This window comes from Mustelus asterias, chromosome 16 (genome assembly GCF_964213995.1).
Source record: "Mustelus asterias chromosome 16, sMusAst1.hap1.1, whole genome shotgun sequence".
NCBI lineage: Eukaryota > Metazoa > Chordata > Chondrichthyes > Carcharhiniformes > Triakidae > Mustelus > Mustelus asterias.
The window spans coordinates 67,054,473-67,074,606 of record NC_135816.1 but is presented as its reverse complement, the minus strand read 5'-3'; the positions used below and the strand labels follow the sequence as shown (position 1 = coordinate 67,074,606).

Genomic DNA, 20,134 nt, shown 5'->3' with positions numbered 1-20,134 from the left:
AAGTCAATTTGGGCTCTTGACCTACTTTACACCTCAATGGCACTTTTCATTGCTACAATATTATTATGTGACACCACAATACTGTCATTTACCATTAATGTAGCCTGTCCAGGTTATGTCAGCAGGGGATTAACTGTTCCTATCACTGCCACAACAACAGGCTTCAGTCAAGCACTGTGGCCACACTAATTTAACTTGCAGTCAGTTTACCACAGATTTGTTTGTTAGAATTCTGCTTTTGATTAAGTTTTGTCAGAAAGTCCTACTTTAAAATGAATAAACTGAGCAAATTGATGATGATGTAGACAGACACTATACGTAAATTCTAACTGCTTAAAATAGCATGGTTTGGGCCAGGAGGAATGTCAAAATGTTAAAAATCAGAAACACAGCCCTAAGCCACTTCGAACTTATCCATTTCCAATTTAAACAGAGAAGGGACAGCGTGTGGGCAAACAACCTGATTCCAATAGGAGGGTTCACAATTTAAATATTAAAATGACATTGCTTCATAGAATCCTGCAGTGCAGAAGGAGGCCATTCGGCCCATCGAGTCTGCACCGACCACAATCCCACCCAGGCTCTATTCTTGTAACCCCACATACTTACCCTGCTAATCCCCTGACACTAGGGTCAATTTACCATAGCCAATCAATCTAACCTGCACATCTTTGGACTGTGGGAGGAAACCGGAGCACCCGGAGGAAACCCACGCAGACACGGGGAGAATGTGCAAACTCCACACAGACAGTTACCCGAGGCTGGAATTGAACCTGGGTCCCTGGCACTGAGAGGCAGCAGTGCTAACCACTGTGCCACCGTGCTGCCCGATGCTTGTCTCAGCTTTAACCGTCTTAAAATTTACCTCGGTCTGTCAGGTTTTCCAGGCAGTGGGGGAACCTAGCAGTGCCAAAGGAGGCAAGGGTTACTGGATCAAAGAGGTAAGGGCCTTTCCACAGATCTGGTATACATGCTTCACCAACCACCTGTGAATAGATACCTACCCCTATCCCCTCTGGTCAGTCCCTAACACTGACCTCTGATCTGCCATGGGCCTCCATTCTGCTAACCTCAGCTATGCCTGTGGCCTCTGACCTCCGCTTCGCTCAGCAATCTAGCTGGCAGCAGCCGGAATACAAAGATGGAAAATGGTAATCAGTCCTGGGAGACACCCGTTCTTCTGGATTTCCTGACCTCATCCCTGACCCTTCATACCCTCACACCACTGACATGAAAGGATCATAGCCCTGAATTATGTATGTACATATTGAACTTTTAAATAAGATGTGTTTTTCTTTTAAATAAAGGACATACAAGCAAATACTGGCCGAGACCGCAAAGTAATCACTTGCTGGAATTTCTACGTAGCTTATTCTCAGTCCTGAGGGAGCCAAGGGAATGTCACACCCTTTTTCAGACACAGACATTTCAAAGGAAGCAATGCAACGCACAAGAACTGTAATATGCCATGGATATAATGGAAGCCGATTACCATCTCTACAAAAACCATCTCCTGTGAATTTATATCTCAGATATTCTGTGTTTTCCCCCTTCCAGGAATAGGGCGGCATGGTGGCACAGTGGTTAGCACTGCTGCCTCACAGCTCTAGGGACCTGGGTTCAATTCCTGGCTTGCCTCACTGTGTGCGTGGAGTTTGCACGTTCTCCCCATGTCCGTGTGGGTTTCCTCCGGGTGCTCCAATTTCCTCCCACAGTCTAAAGATGTGTGGGTCAGGATGATTGGCCATGCTAAATTGACCCTAGTTTCGGGGGGATGAGCAGGGTAAATATGCAGGGTCATGGGGATAGGATGGGATTGTTGTCAGTGCAGGCTCAATAGGCCGAATGGCCTCTTTCTGTACTATCGGGATTTTATGAATATACAAGATAAAGGTTTAAAAACCAATTGCAACTCTGGTCTCTGCATGCTAGTCTGGTGTTTTAGCTGTACTGTGCTAGTGTGTACTGTGAGGATCAGGGTTGAAGAACACTGACTATACATCCTTGTGCTTAAAGCAAAAAGGTCTCTCTCCTGGATTGCTGGAAGCAAGTCAGATCAGCAAAGCCTCAGTCTAAGAGGAAACAGCACAAATCCTTTGACCTAACCTGCAGAGCCAAGAATCTCCAAACTAACTGTTCAACTGTAAAAGTGAGCACTACTGCAATCACCCAATTTAATGGCTGCAACCTTTCACCACCTACTCCTTACATTCAAGCCAAAGATGGATTTGTACATCTTTTTAAATGTTTATCATTGGACTTATTTCTCATTTCTAACCTGTGTGTATGAATGTTGCATTTGATTATTTTCTTCTTGTGTTTCACTAACTGGTAAACACACCCCTTCATTAATGCAAAAATGCCTGGTTAAATCTGCTCCTTATAAAACATAAATACATTTGAACGGGGAAAAGGTATCCACAAGGTAAGGAATCCTTCTTAAATTACCCTTGTCACGACCAACCATGCGGTTTGAATAAAGAAGGAAAGATAGCTCATCCCTCCTCATGTGGGATCATAACAATCTGGGGGTATTCCGGAATCATAACAAATTGGGGGACCACACCCAGGGACCATTCATAACACCACTCCCCTGTACCTCCTATGTCTTAGACTTAAATTAATATAGCAACTTATCGTAGCTCTTAAAATACTTCAACATGCTCTGCATACAATGAATTTCTTCCAAGTGATGGAACTTTGATGACTTCATTTCCTAAATAACCATTCTGTGTACAGCAAGTTTCCACAAAGAGTGATTACACAAAAAACTTGCCAATTTGTATTTGATGCTGTTGCTTGAACACTGCTGTCAGGATAGCAGTTTTTCTTTGAACAGTGCTGTGGCATCTTTAAGCCAATCTGAACATTCAGGTTATGTAAATCCCTTCTTATCTGAAGGATGGCACCTCTGACAAGGCAGCACTCCCTCAACACTGTGGGATGTGTGCTTGAATCAACAGTGTGTGATTGAACCTCCAATGACTCAGAGATGAGGTTACGACTCACTGTTAACATTCAAACATCAGAGAGGGAGGGAGTGCTGCCTTTTTGTTAGTTCTGACTTTTAGATTAAACATTTAACCCGTATGATTTTCCCATTCTGGTGGAAACGCTCTTTGTGGGATCTTGCTGTACACATGATGGGTACTTAGGAAATGAGCTCACCTAATTTCCATCACTTCCAAGAAATTCATTGCATGTAAAGTATGTTGGGGTCACAAAAGACCCCATGGTGCTCTTAGAAGAATAGCAGGAAGTTGTCCTTTCTGTTCTGGACAATATTTATCCCCAACCAACATTTCTAAAGAAGGGTAGTTTATCACATTGTGCAAACATTGGCTGGCACATTTCCTACATTGCAACAATACCTGCAATTGAAAAAAAATTAATTGACTGCAAAGCACTCTCAGACATTGTAAAGGCAGGAAAGGCACTATATAAATGCAAGTCTTTTCAAAAGACCATGTCAAGTCATTTTGAGGGTGCATGGAATTTGGGATTTAAAAATATCAACTGGTGAGCTGAGGAGACAATGCTGCCAGCCTATCAGAGATTGCATACATAACTTCCCCTTCCTCAGCTGGATGGCCAGGAATCAAATGGATGTGTACCGCAGAAGACACTATGAATATAAAGCATAACGTCCCACCCATCCGTTCAGCTGTCAGCAATCAGAAAAATATCCACCGGAAGACCACCAAGCATCAGGCACACTAAGTCACACCAAGGACCAAAAAGGCATCAATTACTGCGCCAACAGGCATTGTTACATACTGGATCACACAACATCATAAAAAATATCAGATGCATTTCCTTCCCTTCCTGTCCCTCCCTCTCGTTACAAACTGCGCCAAGCACTGACTCACATATGCTCAGGGGAAAATGGTCGCACATCCACCGGAACCACAAGTAAAACAAACACATAGCAACTAACTCACCACAATGGGCAAACGTACACCACCCAGTCACCACTGACAGTCACTGCCAACCACTGCTATCAAAACAATATGGCTTTCTTCTCTTGAGAAATAGCCACATCCGAACTGAATCCACTACAATTTTTGCAAATTAGGATTTCTTAGTCAATCAGAAGTGAAACAATTTAAAACAGCTAACATTACCTCTCAGCCCTAAATGCAGAGATTGCATTAGAGAGTAAGAGTATACTAGTCTAACCTGGAACATCTCAGATCACTACAAAATAAGAGCATACCAACCTAACCTGGACCAGCTCAGATCATTATAGAGCAAGAGTTGATCAGTTTAACCTGGAACTTCTTGGATAATTACAGAACAAAAATATTTCAGTCCAATATAGAAAATATGTTTGATCATCAAATTCTTCGAATAATTACTGCCGCCTTCAGCACTCTTTTAAAACTAAGGAGTCTCACCAAGAATGCTCATTTTAAAGAGCTTCTTCCCATCCAGGTCCCTATGTTAAAAGCAGAGGGCTGGATTATCATGGAGTCTTTCTGACTCCGCAGATCTTTAAAAATGGCAGGGGATTACTGAAGCAGAGATCCCAAACCCATTTCCAACCGGTCAAATTTTTACTGGCATGTGGAAGGGTGAGGCCCGATTCACAGAGGAGAGAATCCTAAAATCAGCAGGGCCATTTGAACTTAGTGCTGAGTTCAAACAGACTCCATGTTGGCTGCTGTAAGGGCCTTAACTTGCAATATAGGAGTCATGAATTGATGGAGTAGATGTCAATGCTCTCAAAGAGGGATAAATTCTATTTAAGTGTCATGATCCAAAGCTTTTTAAATTTCCAATTCTTTAAGCATGAAAAACAAATCATGCTTCAGCTGCAGGTGAAAATTAAAAAACAACCTTCTATTGCACTGCTTTAACTGACAGCCATTTGGTGTAAGTTAGAAAGAAATCACATTTGGTTGTGGAGTTTCAATGGAGTTCTTTGCTGACATTTCCACAAGGGTTATTATTATTATTCATTATGAATGCTTTGCTGAGTTTCAAAAGCTACAATGAACTCAGCATGGGGTTCTCAGTTCAGAGTTTGATTGATAGTTTAAGGAGGATTTTAAAGGATCAGCTGTCTTTGCTATGTGGTCTATTTATATAACATATTAACCGCTTGAGGATACTTAACAGTTGTGAATAGGATTCATAAACGGAAGTTGTTTTTACTGTGTATGAGAGCTGTAAAAGGTAAAATTGCCATGGTCCCAGATGACCACAGGCTCTTTACCCCTTTTGGGGGGGGGGGAGTGAGTGGGGGCGGGGGGGGGGGTGAGTAGCTCACCCATAGTGATTTAACCTGAGGATCACCACAGCTGAGGCGAGGGGCAAAGTTGAGAAGGCGAATCTTCATGAATAACCTCAGCCAGTACAGGAATTGAACACATGCTGTTGGCATCACTCTGCATCATGAATCGGGGTGGGATTCTCTGATCTCGTTTATGTCCTTCCCACTGCAAGTGAGAATGGAGAGTTTGTTGTTTCAACCAAAATTCCATTCACCTTAGCAGCACTGGAGAATTCCAGCCGTGAATGAGGTTGGTGGTTTTCAAAGAAGTTGTCCAGCCTACTGAGCTAACCAACTCCCGCTGCCCCCAATGAGAGGTATATTTGATTGTTAGATGTTTAGTTTTTCTTCTCCAGATGGCTCCTGAGGTCTGTTCCTGGTGGATGCTGGGTGAGTGGCTATCGAGGTGGCATGGGGGTGGGGTGTGAGAGAGCACGGGGAATGGGCAGAGGTATGACTTGACATGGAGTAGGCATGCTGGGTGGGGGTAGTGAGAGGATGAGAGGTCTAGTGGACCAAACAGCTTCTAAAAGAACTGGGGAAAACTTGCAGAGAACTGAGGTGGGCCTTCACGCCAGCCCACCTCAGCACTCGCCTGCTCCCATGGTCGCCTACAATCTGCTTCCATGGGCAGTGGGCAACTCTATCTTGCCTGGCCTCTTCAGAACAGAACAATGGGTGGCACAGGGCACCTTAAGAACAAGATAAGTCTACAGAGTAGGGAAAGTTTCCAACTTGAGCTACCTGCCTCAGTAGCGAAAATCCAGCCCATAGTCTAGATCACCTCTCAATCTTGCATCTTAATAATTATTATTGACTTCAAGACTGTTTTTGTCCCCATGAAGGTTTCCATGGAATTATTGAGTCTTTTACTTAAAGCAAAAAAAGCTTGCTTTTTAAAGTAATGGCAGAATTCCCAAATGTTTGGACCACTATTCTTATTTCTCCGTTTTACTAGTGCTTCATTTTTAAGTATACAAGACCAGTGCAGACCATAGAACATAACAGCACAGGCCCTTCGGCCCTCGATGTTGCGCCGACCAGTGAAACCAATCTAAAGCCCATCTAACCTACACTATTCCAATATCATCCATATGTTTATCCAATGACCATTTAAATGCCCTTAATGTTGGCGAGTCCACTACTGCTGCAGGCAGGGCATTCCACGCCCTTACTACTCTCTGAGTGAAGAACCTACCTCTGACATCTGTCCTATATCTATCACCCCTCAATTTAAAACTATGTCCCCTCATGCTAGCTATCACCATCCGAGGAAAAAGGCTCTCACTATCCACCCTATCTCATCCTCTGATCATCTTGTATGCCTCTATTAAGTCACCTCTTAACCTTCTTTTCACTAACGAAAACAACCTCAAGTCCCTCAGCCTTTCCTCATAAGACCTTCCCACCATTCCAAGGCAACATCCTAGTAAATCGCCTCTGCACCCTTTCCAATGCTTCCACATCCTTCCTATAATGCGGTGACCAGAACTGTACACAATACTCCAAGTGCGGCATAACCAGGGTTTTGTACAGCTGCAACATGACCTCATGGCTCCGAAACTCAATCCCTCTACCAATAAAAGCTAACACTCCGTACGCCTTCTTAACAACCCTATCAACCTGGGTGCCAACTTTCAGGGATCTATGCACATGGACACCAAGATCTCTCTGTTCATCCACACTACCAAGTATCTTACCATTAGCCCAGTACTCTGTAATCCTGTTACTCCTCCCAAAGTGAATCACCTCTCAGTTTTCTGCATTAAACTCCATTTGCCACCTCTCAACCCAGCACTGCAGCTTATCTATGTCCCCCTGAAACCTGCAACATCCTTCCGCACTGTCCACAACTCCATCGACTTTAGTGTCATCCGCAAATTTACTAACCCATCCTTCTACGCCCTCATCCAGGTCATGTATAAAAATGACAAACAGCAGTGGCCCCAAAACAGATCCTTGCAGTACACCACTAGTAACTGAACTCCAGGATGAACATTTCCCATCAACCACCACCCTCTGTCTTCTTACAGCTAGCCAATTCCTGATCCAAACCGCTAAATCATCCTCAATCCCATGCCTCCGTATCTTCTGCAATAGCTTACCGTGGGGAACCTTATCAAACGCTTTACTGAAATCCATATACACCACATCAACTGCTTTACCCTCATCCACCTCTTTGGTCACCTTCTCAAAGAACTCAATAAGGTTTGTGAGGCATGTCCTACCCTTCACAAAACCATGTTGACTATCCCTAATCAAATTATTCCTTTCTAGATGATTATAAATCCTATCTCTTATAATCCTTTCCAAAACTTTGCCCACAACACAAGTAAGGCTCACTGGTCTATAATTACCAGTGTTGTCTCTACTCCCCTTCTTGAACAAGGGGACAACATTTGCTATCCTCTAGTCTTCTGGCACGATTCCTGTAGACAATGACGACATAAAGATCAAAGCCAAAGGCTCTGCAATCTCCTCCCTGGCCTCCCAGAGCATCCTGGGATAAATCCCATCTGGCCCAGGGGACTTATCTATTTTCACACTTTCCAGAATTGCTAACACCTCCTCCTTATGAACCTCAATCCCGTCTAGTCCAATAGCCTGTATCTCAGTATCCTCCACGACAACATTGTCTTTTTCCTGCGTGAATACCGACGAAAAATATTCATTTAGCGCCTCTCCTATCTCTTCAGGCTCCACGCACAACTTCACACTACTGTCCTTGACTGGCCCTAATCTTAACCTAGTCATTCTTTTATTCCTGACATACCTATAGAAAGCTTTAGGGTTTTCCTTGATCCTACCTGCCAAAGACTTCTCATGTCCCCTCCTGGCTCTTCTTAACTCTCTCTTTAGGTCCTTCCTGGCTAACTTGTAACTCTCAAGCGCCCTAACTGAGCCTTCACGTCTCATCTTTACATAAGTATCCTTCTTCCTCTTCACAAGAGATTCAACTTCTTTAGTAAACCACGGTTCCCTCGCTCGACCACTTCCTCCCTGCCTGACAGGTACATACTTATCAAGGACACGCAGTAGCTGTTCCTTGAACAAGCTGCACATTTCAATTGTGCCCATCCCCTGCAGTTTCCTTCCCCAACCTATGCATCCTAAATCTCGCCTAATCGCATCATAATTTCCTTTCCCCCAGCTATAACTCTTGCCCTTCGGTATATACCTATTCCTTTCCATCGCTGAAGTAAACGTAACCGAATTGTGGTCACTATCACCAAAGTGCTCCCCTACCTCCAAATCTAACACCTGGTCTGGTTCATTACCCAGTACCAAATCCAATGTAGCCTCGCCTCTTGTTGGCCTATCTACATACTGTGTCAAGAAACCCTCCTGCACACATTGGACAAAAACTGACCCATCTAAAGTACTCGAACTATAGCTTTTCCAGTCAATATTTGCAAAGTTAAAGTCCCCCATAACAACTACCCTGTTACTTTCGCTCCTATCCAGAATCAGCTTTGCAATCCTTTCCTCTACATCTCTGGAACTTTTCGGAGGCCTATAGAAAACTCCCAACAGGGTGACCTCTCCTTTCCTGTTTCTAACCTCAGCCCATACTACCTCAGTAGACGAGTCCTCATCAAATGTTCTTTCTGCCACCGTAATACTGTCCTTGACTAACAATGCCACACTTCCACCTCTTTTACCACCTTCCCTGCTCTTACTGAAACATCTAAACCCCAGAACCTGCAACAACCACTGCAGTATTCTTATTTTCCCGTTTTACTGATTTTTCCTTCAGCTGACAGCACATAAGGTTTAAACAACCATTAGATCATGAAAGGATAGGAACTGATTTGAAGTTGACAGTATTCTGTCAGAAAGAGGGTGTGGTCCATCTAACTCACCACCAGAGAGAAGGGAACAGAGCTTTGAGAATGCAACATGGAGGAACACTGGGAGAGAATAGTTATCAAAGGCTAAGGAAAAGCTCAGGTAGTGCTAAGGAAATGGGCAGAGCACCTGCAAGCAATTATTCAATGTAACATGTCATGTGCAGTTCTCCAAGAATGTTTGCAAACCTTTCCTGAATTCAAAACAAGCTTTCATCAGGAAACTGGGTGCCCTAATTTAATTCTTGGATCAGCCTTTTGGGGGCTATGTTTTTAAGACCTATTCCCTAGCTGGAAGGAATCTTATGTCTGATTGCTTTTCTTACCAATTCTGATTTAATTTGACTCAGATATTTAAATCGTGCTCCATCTCGCTCACTGAGCTAACAAGATAGCAGTGTGACATTTAATGAAAGGGTAATGCGTTAACCAATGGAATTAATTTCAGTGGCGAGGGCTTGACGCAGGTATGAAGGCATTAATCTTATGTTAATGAGATGTCACCGTGAGTGACGACCTCATTCTTTATCAATATAACGTAATTAGAGCTCGCACTGTTTGTGTCCAGCTCTGAGCCTTTATGGATGTGGACAATCTATAAAAGCCATCTGATCGGGGAGCAGATGGTTGTCATCGTGACATTTACGAATCGACAGATGAGGGCAGGTGTCCACCCAAACTGTCACCTTAGACGCAGCTCCTGTATAATGAGCTGACGTGTATGGTAATTAGTACTAATGGCATGCTTGTACATTATTATACAAAGTGCTGCAATTTCACATAAAACACTTCATATACTATATATATATATATAAAATATATATCTCTCTCTCAAGTCTTTCAGCTTAATAGCTGCAACTTAGACATTTTAAAGGCAAACTGTCTATGAAATTGGTGCTCAACCCCAAAGCATTACATCCACACACTTACTGCTGGTGTTTTAACCTCTCCTGCTTGTGAGAACCCAATGATACATTCAACACCATGGTTTGTTTTTAGCTCCACTGCCTAGCTTGGAGAGCCCAGAGTATAGCACTCTGCATTTACTGTCATGAAGCAGACAGCTCACACTTAAGACACGTTCATAGGTCCACGATTCAGGTGCTCGGCCATGCCTTCAGTTCTCAGGACTTCCTGCCATTTACATTTAGAGGCTCGGGCAATGATAGGAGCTTCACCCCTGTCTTTTAAAATGCATTTCAACTCTCTAAAGCATTTTGTGACTTAATCCTCGCAGCTAGAAGCGTCTGGTGAGTGATTCCACCCTCCCCAGCCAAACTACGATTGGCAACCTGAAGTCAACTGACACAAACTGGGCAGACAGCAACTCACCTATACACAGTGGTAGGAGGATAGCTTGATGCATCATATATCAGCCGAACATGTCCCTGATAGAGTTCTAGAGCCAGAGGGTCATTGTCACCCTTGTACAGCAATAAACCGTTGTCCTTGTCAGTCGCAACCTAACCACACAGAGAGAAGGTATGTTAGACAATATTTAATTAGGTCTCCTAAAATATACACTTTGCTTCTGTCATATTTTCTATCCTGTCGATTGCTTCTTATTGTAAGTGCTCTGCTCATCTCCTTCTCAAGATCATGTGTCATTTCTGGATAATAGGACAGACAACAACCTTGGTCGTTGTTGGTGGTGGTATCCAGCTTCTAACCCATAGCCTACCTGAACTGGGAACCCATGGTGTGCCTTTGTAGAGAGTGATTAATTCAATACCTTGTTCATTTTGTAACTGACCTCAAAATAAATCAGGGATATTCTAGAGATGATCTTACTTCATATTTATCCCATGGTGTGGGTCAATGCAGAAGAAGTTTTTTTTTGGTTTACATCTGGACCACACTACATCAAGCAAACAGTTCCTCTTGCCAACACTGAATGCCTAGAGTCTTTAGTGAAAAATGTTTTATTCCCAATCCATGCTGAGCAAAACACAGACAAAAAAAGGAACTCATAATTAATAACCCATAATTAATTATTAAACATCTACCATTGAATACAATATCTTGTCATGTCATCACCCCTCCCTTATCAGTCTGATAGGGGTCGGTTAGCTCAGTTGGCTGGACGGCTGATTTGTGATGCGGAATGACACCAACCGCACGGGTTCAATTCCCGTACTGGCTGAGGTTATTAATGAAGACCTCGCCTTCTCAACCTTGCCCCTCACCTGGGGTGTGGTGATCATCAGGTCAAATCACCACCAGTCAACTCTCGCCCTCAAAGAGAAAAGCAACTTATGGTCACCTGGGACGAGGGCGACTTTACCATTACCTGTCAATCTGATTATCATCCAAATGGCCTGCAGACTGATATCATTGCAGCATTCAGAAGAATGCAATGCCTAAAGGCTATGAAGCCAATGATTCAGTGTTGAATATCTCTTGCACTGAATCACAAAACAGGCAGGGTCCCTGTGTTACTAACCACTGCAGGCCTGAGGCATGTACCACACTGTGTGTCCCTAATACACGCACTATGGCCAGTCAGCATGCAAAACTGGCTACGAGGATTATGAATGGCCCAGAATGTTTAGATAAACATAATTTGATCAGACAGCACTCACATGTCTTTGTAAAAGGGAAATCATGTTTAACTATAATCTGTTTATTGATGAAGTATATTTCAATGTGGACAAAGGGGTAAATATGGTGTACTTGGATTTACAAAAGACATTTGATGAGGTACCACATCCAAGGTTACTACACAAGAAAAGAGCACACAGTGTATATCTTCGTGGATAAAGTACTGGCTGGCTAACAGAAAGCTGAGAGTAGAAATAAATGGGACTTTTCTAAATTGGCAAGCTGTAACTAGTGGAGTGCTCGAGGGATCAGTGCTGGGTCTTCAACTATTTACAATCTATATCAATGACTTGGATGAAAGTTTAAAAGTTTAGTTTATTTATTAGTGTCACAAGTAGGCTTACATTAACATTGTAATGAAGTTACTGTGAAAATCCCCTAGTTGCCACACTCCGGCGCCTGTTTGGGTACACTGAGGGAGAAATTAGCACGGCCAATGCACCTAACCAGTGCATCTTTTGGACTGTGGGAGGAAACCAGAGCACCTGGAGGAAACCCACACAGATACGGGAAGAACGTGCAGATTCCGCACAAGCAGTGACCCAAGCCGTGAACCGAACCCAGGTCCCTGGCGCTGTGAGACAAAGGGAGTGAATGTATGGTATCTAAATTTGCCACTGACAACAAGATAAGGTGTTTAAAAAAGCATTCAGGCTGCTTTAAGAGTTGATCGCATGTTTTGATGGTGATATCATTTGGGTGTGTGCTTAGGCTGTTGTTTACTTTCAGTTTTGTACTGGATGCAGTACAGGGAACAGCACTTCAATAAAGCCTGTTGTGTGTTAGTTTGAATCTATGTGTGCAAACCACAGCTTTTCTTTCAGAGACGCCCACAACCCCTAACATAGTTAGGACATTATAGTAGGAACGTAAATTGTTAAGAGGAGGTAGAGAGTTTGCAAAGGGTAAGCGAGTGAGCAAAAATTTGACAGATGGAGCATAATGTGGGTAAATGTGAACTAGTTCACTTTGACAGTAAGAGTTTTAAAAATTATAATATTTAAATGGAGGAAGGTTGCTGAACTCAGCGATACAGAGGGATCTGGATGTCCTGGTACATGAATCACAAAATGTTAGGATGCATGTATAGCAAGTGTGTAGGAGGACAAATGGAATATTGGAGTTTGTTGCAAGAGGAATGGAATATAAAGATAGGGAAGTTTTACTGCAGCTGTGCAAGGTTTTGGTAAGACAACGTCTGGAACACTGCATGCTGTTCTGGTCTTCTTATTTAAAAAAAGATAATTGCTTCAGAAATAGTTCAGGTAAGGATTATTTGGCTCATTTCTGAGATGAAGGGGTTGTCTTATGAAGAAAGGTTGAACATGTTAGGCCTAAACCCATATGAGTCGAGAAGAATAAGTGGAGATCTTATTGAAACATCTAAGATCTGAGGGGTTTTGACAGGGTGGATACCTGTTATGTTTCTCTTATGCTCTCTTTACCAAAAAGGTTGTTGGTGCATGGAGTTCTCTTCCGCAGACATTAATGGAGATATGTCTTTGAATTTATTTAAGGCAGAGTTAGGCAGATCTTTGTGAAGATAAGGGAGTCAAGAGTCATGAGGGGAGAGCAGACAGGAAAGTGGAGTTGAGACCACAACCAAATCAGCCATGATTTAGTAAGAATGGTGGAGTAGGCTCCAAAGGCCAAAGAACCTACTCTTGCTCCTATGCTCCAAAGTTAATTACGTTGGAGCTCGAACCTATAACCGACTAAGCACCCATTTGGAATGGATGTTTCAGGAGAAGCTTGTTGAGCAGGAACAGGATAGAACACTGATCCTGGGTAATACTCTCCCCAATAAAATAAAAACACCATTACTTTGAGTTGCACCTTCCTGTAGGCCTCTAACATGGTCAAAGTCTGGGAACTTAGGACTGAGCTGAGGAGCCACTTCTTCACCCAAAGGGTTGTAAATCTGTGGAATTCCCTGCCCAGTGAAGCAGTTGAGGCGACCTCATTGAATGTCTTTAAGGCAAGGATAGATAAATTTTTCAACAGTAAAGGAATTAAGGGTTATGGTGAGCGGGCGGGTAAGTGGAGCTGAGTCCACGAAAAGATCAGTCATGATATTATTGAATGGCGAAGCAGGCTCGAGGGGCCAGATGGGCTACTCCTGCTCCGAGTTCTTATGTTCTTATATCCTTATGACGTTGAGGATTATCAACTGACAAAACTATAAGACAGCACTTTATGGCTATCCAGCTCTTTAACTTTGGCTTCTGGTGCCCAACATTCTTGCCCACCAATGTGATACATGATTTAGCAGAAAAACTGTCAAATTATGCAAATAAACTGAATCTGTACACAAGCACAGCCAGCAGAAGCCATGTGCAGCGCCTGGGAATCCACATTTAATTGGCATCCACATCCCCCCACAGATCTGAAAGTCAAACTGTTGAAATAACCTACCTGGAGCGAGATATTTGCCTGTGGCCGGACCTGGGAGGCAGACAGCACCACATAAGAGTCCTTCCCAATGAAGTTGACAGTGACGAGTTTCTCGCACCTCTGTCCCGCGAAGCCAGCTAAGCACTGGCACACAGGTTCGCTGTGCACCTCAATGCACTGGGCACCATTCTGGCAGTCGTAATTGTCACAGGGACTGGTGCGGGGCAAGACCATGGGAGGGTGGATCTCACAGAACAGTCCGCTGGAGAAACAAAAAGAGCACAAACACCCCAGTGTGAGTTGAAGAATAGATATGATGATAAGAGGAGCTGCAGCATCATTTCTGTATATTGAGACCAATCATAGAACCCTACAGTACAGAAGGAGGCCATTCGGCCCATCGAGTCTACACCAACCACAATCCCACCCAGGCCCTATTCCCATAACCCTATGTATTTACCCTCACTAATCCCCCTGATACTAAGGGGCAATTTAGCATGGCCAATTCACCTAACCCGCACATCTTTGGACTGTGGGAGGAAACCCACACAGACACGGAGAAAATGTGCAAACTCAACACAGTGACCCAAGCTGGGAATCGAACTTGGGTGCCTGGCGCTGTGAGGCAGCAGTGCTAACCACTGTGCCACCGTGAATAATGAAGTTTTCTTGAAAACATTCTGTACAATGGAACTATTTACACACAAGAGCCAAGTAATAAGATACTCGTCATTTTGACAGAAAGGTGGTTGTACCTCGAGTGGTATCAACGTCGAAAGAGATAACTAATGGAGAGGCAATGGCCCTAGTAGTATTATTGCTAGACTAATAATCCAGAAACACAGCTAATGTTCTGCGGACCAGGTTTCGAATCCTTGCACGACAGATGGTGGAATTTAAATTCAGTAAAAAGATCTGGAATTAAGAATCTACTGATGACCATGAAACCATTGTCGATTGTCAGAAAAACCCATCTGGTTCACTAATTTCCTTTAGGGGAGGAAATCTGCCGTCCTTACCTGAGCTGGCCTACATGTGATTCCAGAGACACAGCAATGTGGTTGACTCTCAACTATCCTCCAGGGGATGGGCAATAAATGCTGGCCAGTCAGCGATGCCCGTGTCCCAAGAATGAATAAAGTCATCAATGGTGGGATGGACACAGGAGGTAAATCCAACCGTTTCTATGTTCTATTAGGACAGATGTCAGAGGTAGGTTCCTTACTCAGAGAGTAGTAAGGACGTGGAATGCCCTGCCTGCAACAGTAGTGGACTCGCCAACGTTAAGGGCATTTAAATGGTCATTGGATAAACATATGGATGATATTGGAATAGTGTAGGTTAGATGGGCTTTAGATTGGTTTCAGAGGTCAGCGCAACATCGAGGGCCGAAGGGCCTGTATTGCGCTGTAATGTTCTATATTAGAGGTTTGGTCCTTACAAATGGTGTTCTTGTATGTACGGAGTTGAATAATGCTTTTGCACATAATGAGAGTATTGACGTCATCAATTACATGCTTGACTTCAGACAAAAAAAGTTGTAAAATGCTGATTCTTATTTTGAAGTGCTGAACACACATGAGCCTGAGCAATCAATTCGCTCTTCACAGCTATAGAGGTCATCATGAACGACACTGAACTGTGATGGAAAATGTGTACAGAAGTTACATACATATGGAATAGTCTCGTAATGTCATCCATGGCCCCAGGCTGTGACTATGTAAACTCCACAGATGCTTTGGTCCCTCACTTGACACACACACAAGAGTCAGACATTATGCCAGCAATCAATTTTAAAGTAAATCAGAACAACTGATGCTCATGAATATCCCATGTAGCCAACCTCAATGCTTTTCATATATACCAGTTAAAGTTTATTTTTTCTCTCCTTTATTCTTTTCTGGCATATAGGGGTAGCTGGCAAGGCCAGCATTTATTGCCCATCCCTAGTTGTTACAACTGAGCAGCTTGTTAGGCTGTGTCAAAGGATGGTTAAGAGTCAACCATGTTGATGTGGGTCTGGAGTCACATGTAGGCCTGAATGGATAAGGACAGCAGATTTTCTTCCCTAAAGGACAAAAGTGAACCAGAGGGGTTTTTACAACAGTCAACGATGGTTTTCGTGGTTCACCATGACAGAGACCAGCTTTATATTCAAGATTTTATTAATTGAATTTAGATTCTGCCGGCTGCCAATGTCAGAGTTGAACTGTGTCCCCAGAGCATTAGTCTGGGCCCCTGGATTGCTAGGCCAGTGACATTACCGCCATGCCACCATAATGCCATTTAGAAAAAATAGATAATAACACGCTTGTAGTTTGGTATTACTTCTGGTTCTTGATCGCGGACTAGAATAACGGCTACTGACTCTAAGCTTTGATCAGAGGTACCAGCCCCTTTATTCTCTTAATCAAGTTCAAGTTACATTTAAGATTGGTGAATACATGACGGTCCATACCATTTAGTGGCATGGAGTGCTGCTGGTGGACAGTGATTCAACTCTTGCTCCATCTAATCATGTTGAACTGCTGTGCAAAATCTACAAAATTTCCCGGCATAAGATAAGGACAGAAGATGCCTGGTTCCCGGTGGCTTGGTAACTGGAAATGGGGTTTGGTGAAGTGGCAGTCATTTGGGCGGGGAGGCAGGGAATGCCAGGGATGATATAGTAGCTATTTGGGATTAGGACTTGTTCCAACTTCTCCGCAAATCAGACCAGAGCATCACAGAAAATTCATTTTTAGGAAAAAAAGGTACAAAACTTTTGCCTAATAAGAACCACCATTGAGAAAAGCATTAGCATCACAGAATGGCTTGGAAGAGAAATATCTGGGAGGTCCCACATTGCAATCCAAACGTTGTATCGATCAGGTGAGATGGACACTCAAGTTGTCCTTGTCATTCCTTGGAACTGCTTTTGATGCTCTCCCCATTCACGTTTGTGTCAATGGTCAATGTCAAGATCCCCATTCCTAGGAAGCACAATTTTTAGAGGGAAGTACATCTGCTTATGTCCTGGAAACTGTAAGGTAAAGGTAAAGTCGCTGTAATTCCAGGTGACCATAGGCTGACTGACGGTGATTTAACCTGAGGGTCTCTACACCTCAGGCGAGGTTGAGAGGAGAGACCACAGCAGGTATGGGAGTAGAACCAGTGCTGTTGGTGTCGTTCTGCATCAACCGTCCAGCCAACTGAACTAAACCAACTCCCCTGGAAAAAGTACATATTGGGAACAAGACAAACACTTACACACAGACGCAGACATAGATGTACAATACACAAAACCACATGCACACAAACCCCATACACTGGAAATAGACTAATGAAAGTTTGATTGTTCGTGCCAAAGACGAAAAGCTGAACATTATCTGAGAAAAATTCAGCAGGAACGAGGACATCAAAAAGAATTATATTTAAAAATAACAGAAAGCTGATAGAGCTTGAAGTCCAAAGAAATGATGCTTTGCTTACCTGAAGCCTGTGGGGCAGACACATGTGTAGCCATTAATGGCATCAACACACTGTGCCCCATGTCGACACTTATTTTCCACACAGTCGTTATAGTTAGTTTGGCAGTTTTCACCTGTGTAGCCAGGCAAGCACTCACATCTGTTGCAAATGGGAAAGATTAGCGAAATTCACAACCAACACAGGAAAATGACACTGCACGCTGCAATTACTGCAAAGCCACACTGAATTAATTTACTCTTTCATGGGGGATGGGCGTCACTAGCATGGTCAGCACCTGTCATCTCTAATTGCACTTGAACTGAGTGGCTTTCTAGGCCGTTTCAGAGGGTGGTTAAGAGTCAACCACAGTCATATGTAGACCATAATGTGGAGATGCCGGCATTGGACTGGGGCACAGTAAGAAGACTCACAATACCAGGTTAAAGTCCAACAGGTTTATTTGGAATCATAGAAACATAGAAACCCTACAGTGCAGAAGGAGGCCATTCGGCCCATCGAGTCTGCACCGACCACAATCCCACCCAGGCCCTACCCCCACATATTTTACCCGCTAATCCCTCTAACCTACGCATCCCAGGACTCTAAGGGACATTTTTTAACCTGGCCAATCAACCTAACCCGCACATCTTTGGACTGTGGGAGGAAACCGGAGTACCCGGGGGAAACCCACGCAGACACGAGGAGAATGTGCAAACTCCACACAGACAGTGACCCGAGCCGGGAATCGAACCCGGGACCCTGGAGCTGTGAAGCAGCAGTGCTAACCACTGTGCTACCGTGCCGCCCCCACTGTGCTACCGTGCCGCCCCCGAGCTGGTGTTGTGAGACTTCTCACATGTAGACCAGACCAGGTATTTTCCTTCCATAAAGGACTTTAGTGAACCAAATGGGGTCCTAAGAAGTCGATGATAGTTTCATCGTCGCCATTACTAAGACTAGCTTTCACTTTCAGATTTATTAATTAAATTTAAATTCCACCAGCTGCCGTGGCAGGATTTGAAGCCATGTCCACAGAGTATTCGACTGGGACTCCAGATTACTGGTCGAGCAACATTACCAATCCACCACCACCTTTCCCAAATTCTAATCAAATGATCCCCAAACGGAAAGCCTCTGTGTGGACATGGAGAAGAAAGGATCGGAGTCACCTCCAAAGCTAATAACCTCCCACTGCTCACTGTCAAGGTCTATACGTGAAGAAAGGCCGCTTGGTCAAAGTGCTGGAAGCAGGCAGCAGCAGCAAGATGTTCCCCATGGAGCTAGAAGAGGGTTTGGGGATGAAATCATCTTAAGCTGCTCTTCAATGCTTCTAAGTGACTCAAAACAATTGAATGAGGCCTGAGGAAGGAAATTAGAGAAAAGTCATACAGTGGAGGGCCGGAATATGGCACCACCAAGAAATAGCTTGGTCCCTCACTAATCTGACTTCCCATTGCTAGACAATTCCCAAGCAGAGGGATTGTGATCTCTGGGGTAGAATAGGGAAGAGGTTTGATGGGAAGGCTTCACCGAACGCCTTTTATGTATCTCTTGACATTCTTTTCTGGTAATGTTCTGGCTACAGAGCAGCTTATGGCTTGGCCTCTCAGTTGGAAATAATATACAGCAGGGGTTTGCGGGAATTAGGAGGGAGGATATGAGTACCAGCACAGGACAATAAATTAGTGGAGGAGGGGAGGATGGGGTACGATTAATTTGAAAACTTTGGCAATGGAATTGGAAAATGTGGCTGGGATACAGAATTGTTTGAGCCACTCATTTTACCATACACTCGATATTCAATTTTGTTCAGGTCCATGGGACGGAAAAGTCAGATACTGCCTGACTTTATTCCCATTCATGTGCAACTTCATGTCCACTGATGTTACAACATTCCATCATCATACTGGCAATCATAAGAAAGATGGCGGAGTGGCATTCAATACCTCAATAAGTTCCTAATCTCAGACATAACAACATGCAGAGTAGAGCAAGGATACCTTCTTAAGCAGATAGAAGGGAAGTAAGAGTGAAAGAAACCTTTGGTGGTGTCAGAGAACAGAGTAACGTTTCAAGTCTGGATGACTCTTCGTCAAAGCTGACACAGAGCAACATGGTACAAAAGGTTTGGAAGCAGGCCTCTCTTGGTCCATGGACACACATGTAATACTTCAGTGCACTGCTGACTGAGGTGTCAGGAATGATCAATTTTTGGTGAAGATGTTGAACTGAGGTCACACCTGCTAGTTCAAGATTCCACGGCATTCTAAATTTTTCTGATCCCTGACCAACGTTTATCCCTCATACAGCACCATTGTAACTCAGGTTCTCTAAACATTCATCTCTTCTTTTTGTAGGATCTTGCGGTTGACAGATTGGCTGCTGTGTTTGCCTACACTTCAAAACACTGCACTGGGAGTGAAGTGCTTTGGTGTATCTCACTGAAAAACAGTCTAGAAATAAACCGGTTCTTTTTCCAGGCTGGAAAAGAAAGTAGGAGATGGCAAAAGAGTTATGAAGATATTTGATTTATTTTTAAGCTTGACCGAATTGATGAAATGATTCA

General features: G+C 43.6%; 1 protein-coding gene across 2 annotated transcripts in view; it reads right to left on the bottom strand.

Moving 5' to 3' along the window:
- LOC144505230 (slit homolog 3 protein-like) overlaps positions 1-20,134 on the bottom strand; it is a 678,283-nt gene that overhangs the window by 149,838 nt on the left and 508,311 nt on the right. For both annotated transcript variants that reach the window (XM_078231240.1, XM_078231241.1), the window contains 3 exons: positions 17,590-17,727; positions 14,140-14,380; positions 10,456-10,586 (listed from right to left, as the gene is read on the bottom strand). In XM_078231240.1, the coding sequence (XP_078087366.1) occupies positions 10,456-10,586; positions 14,140-14,380; positions 17,590-17,727 (510 nt within the window). The remainder of the gene's footprint in view (positions 1-10,455; positions 10,587-14,139; positions 14,381-17,589; positions 17,728-20,134) is intronic.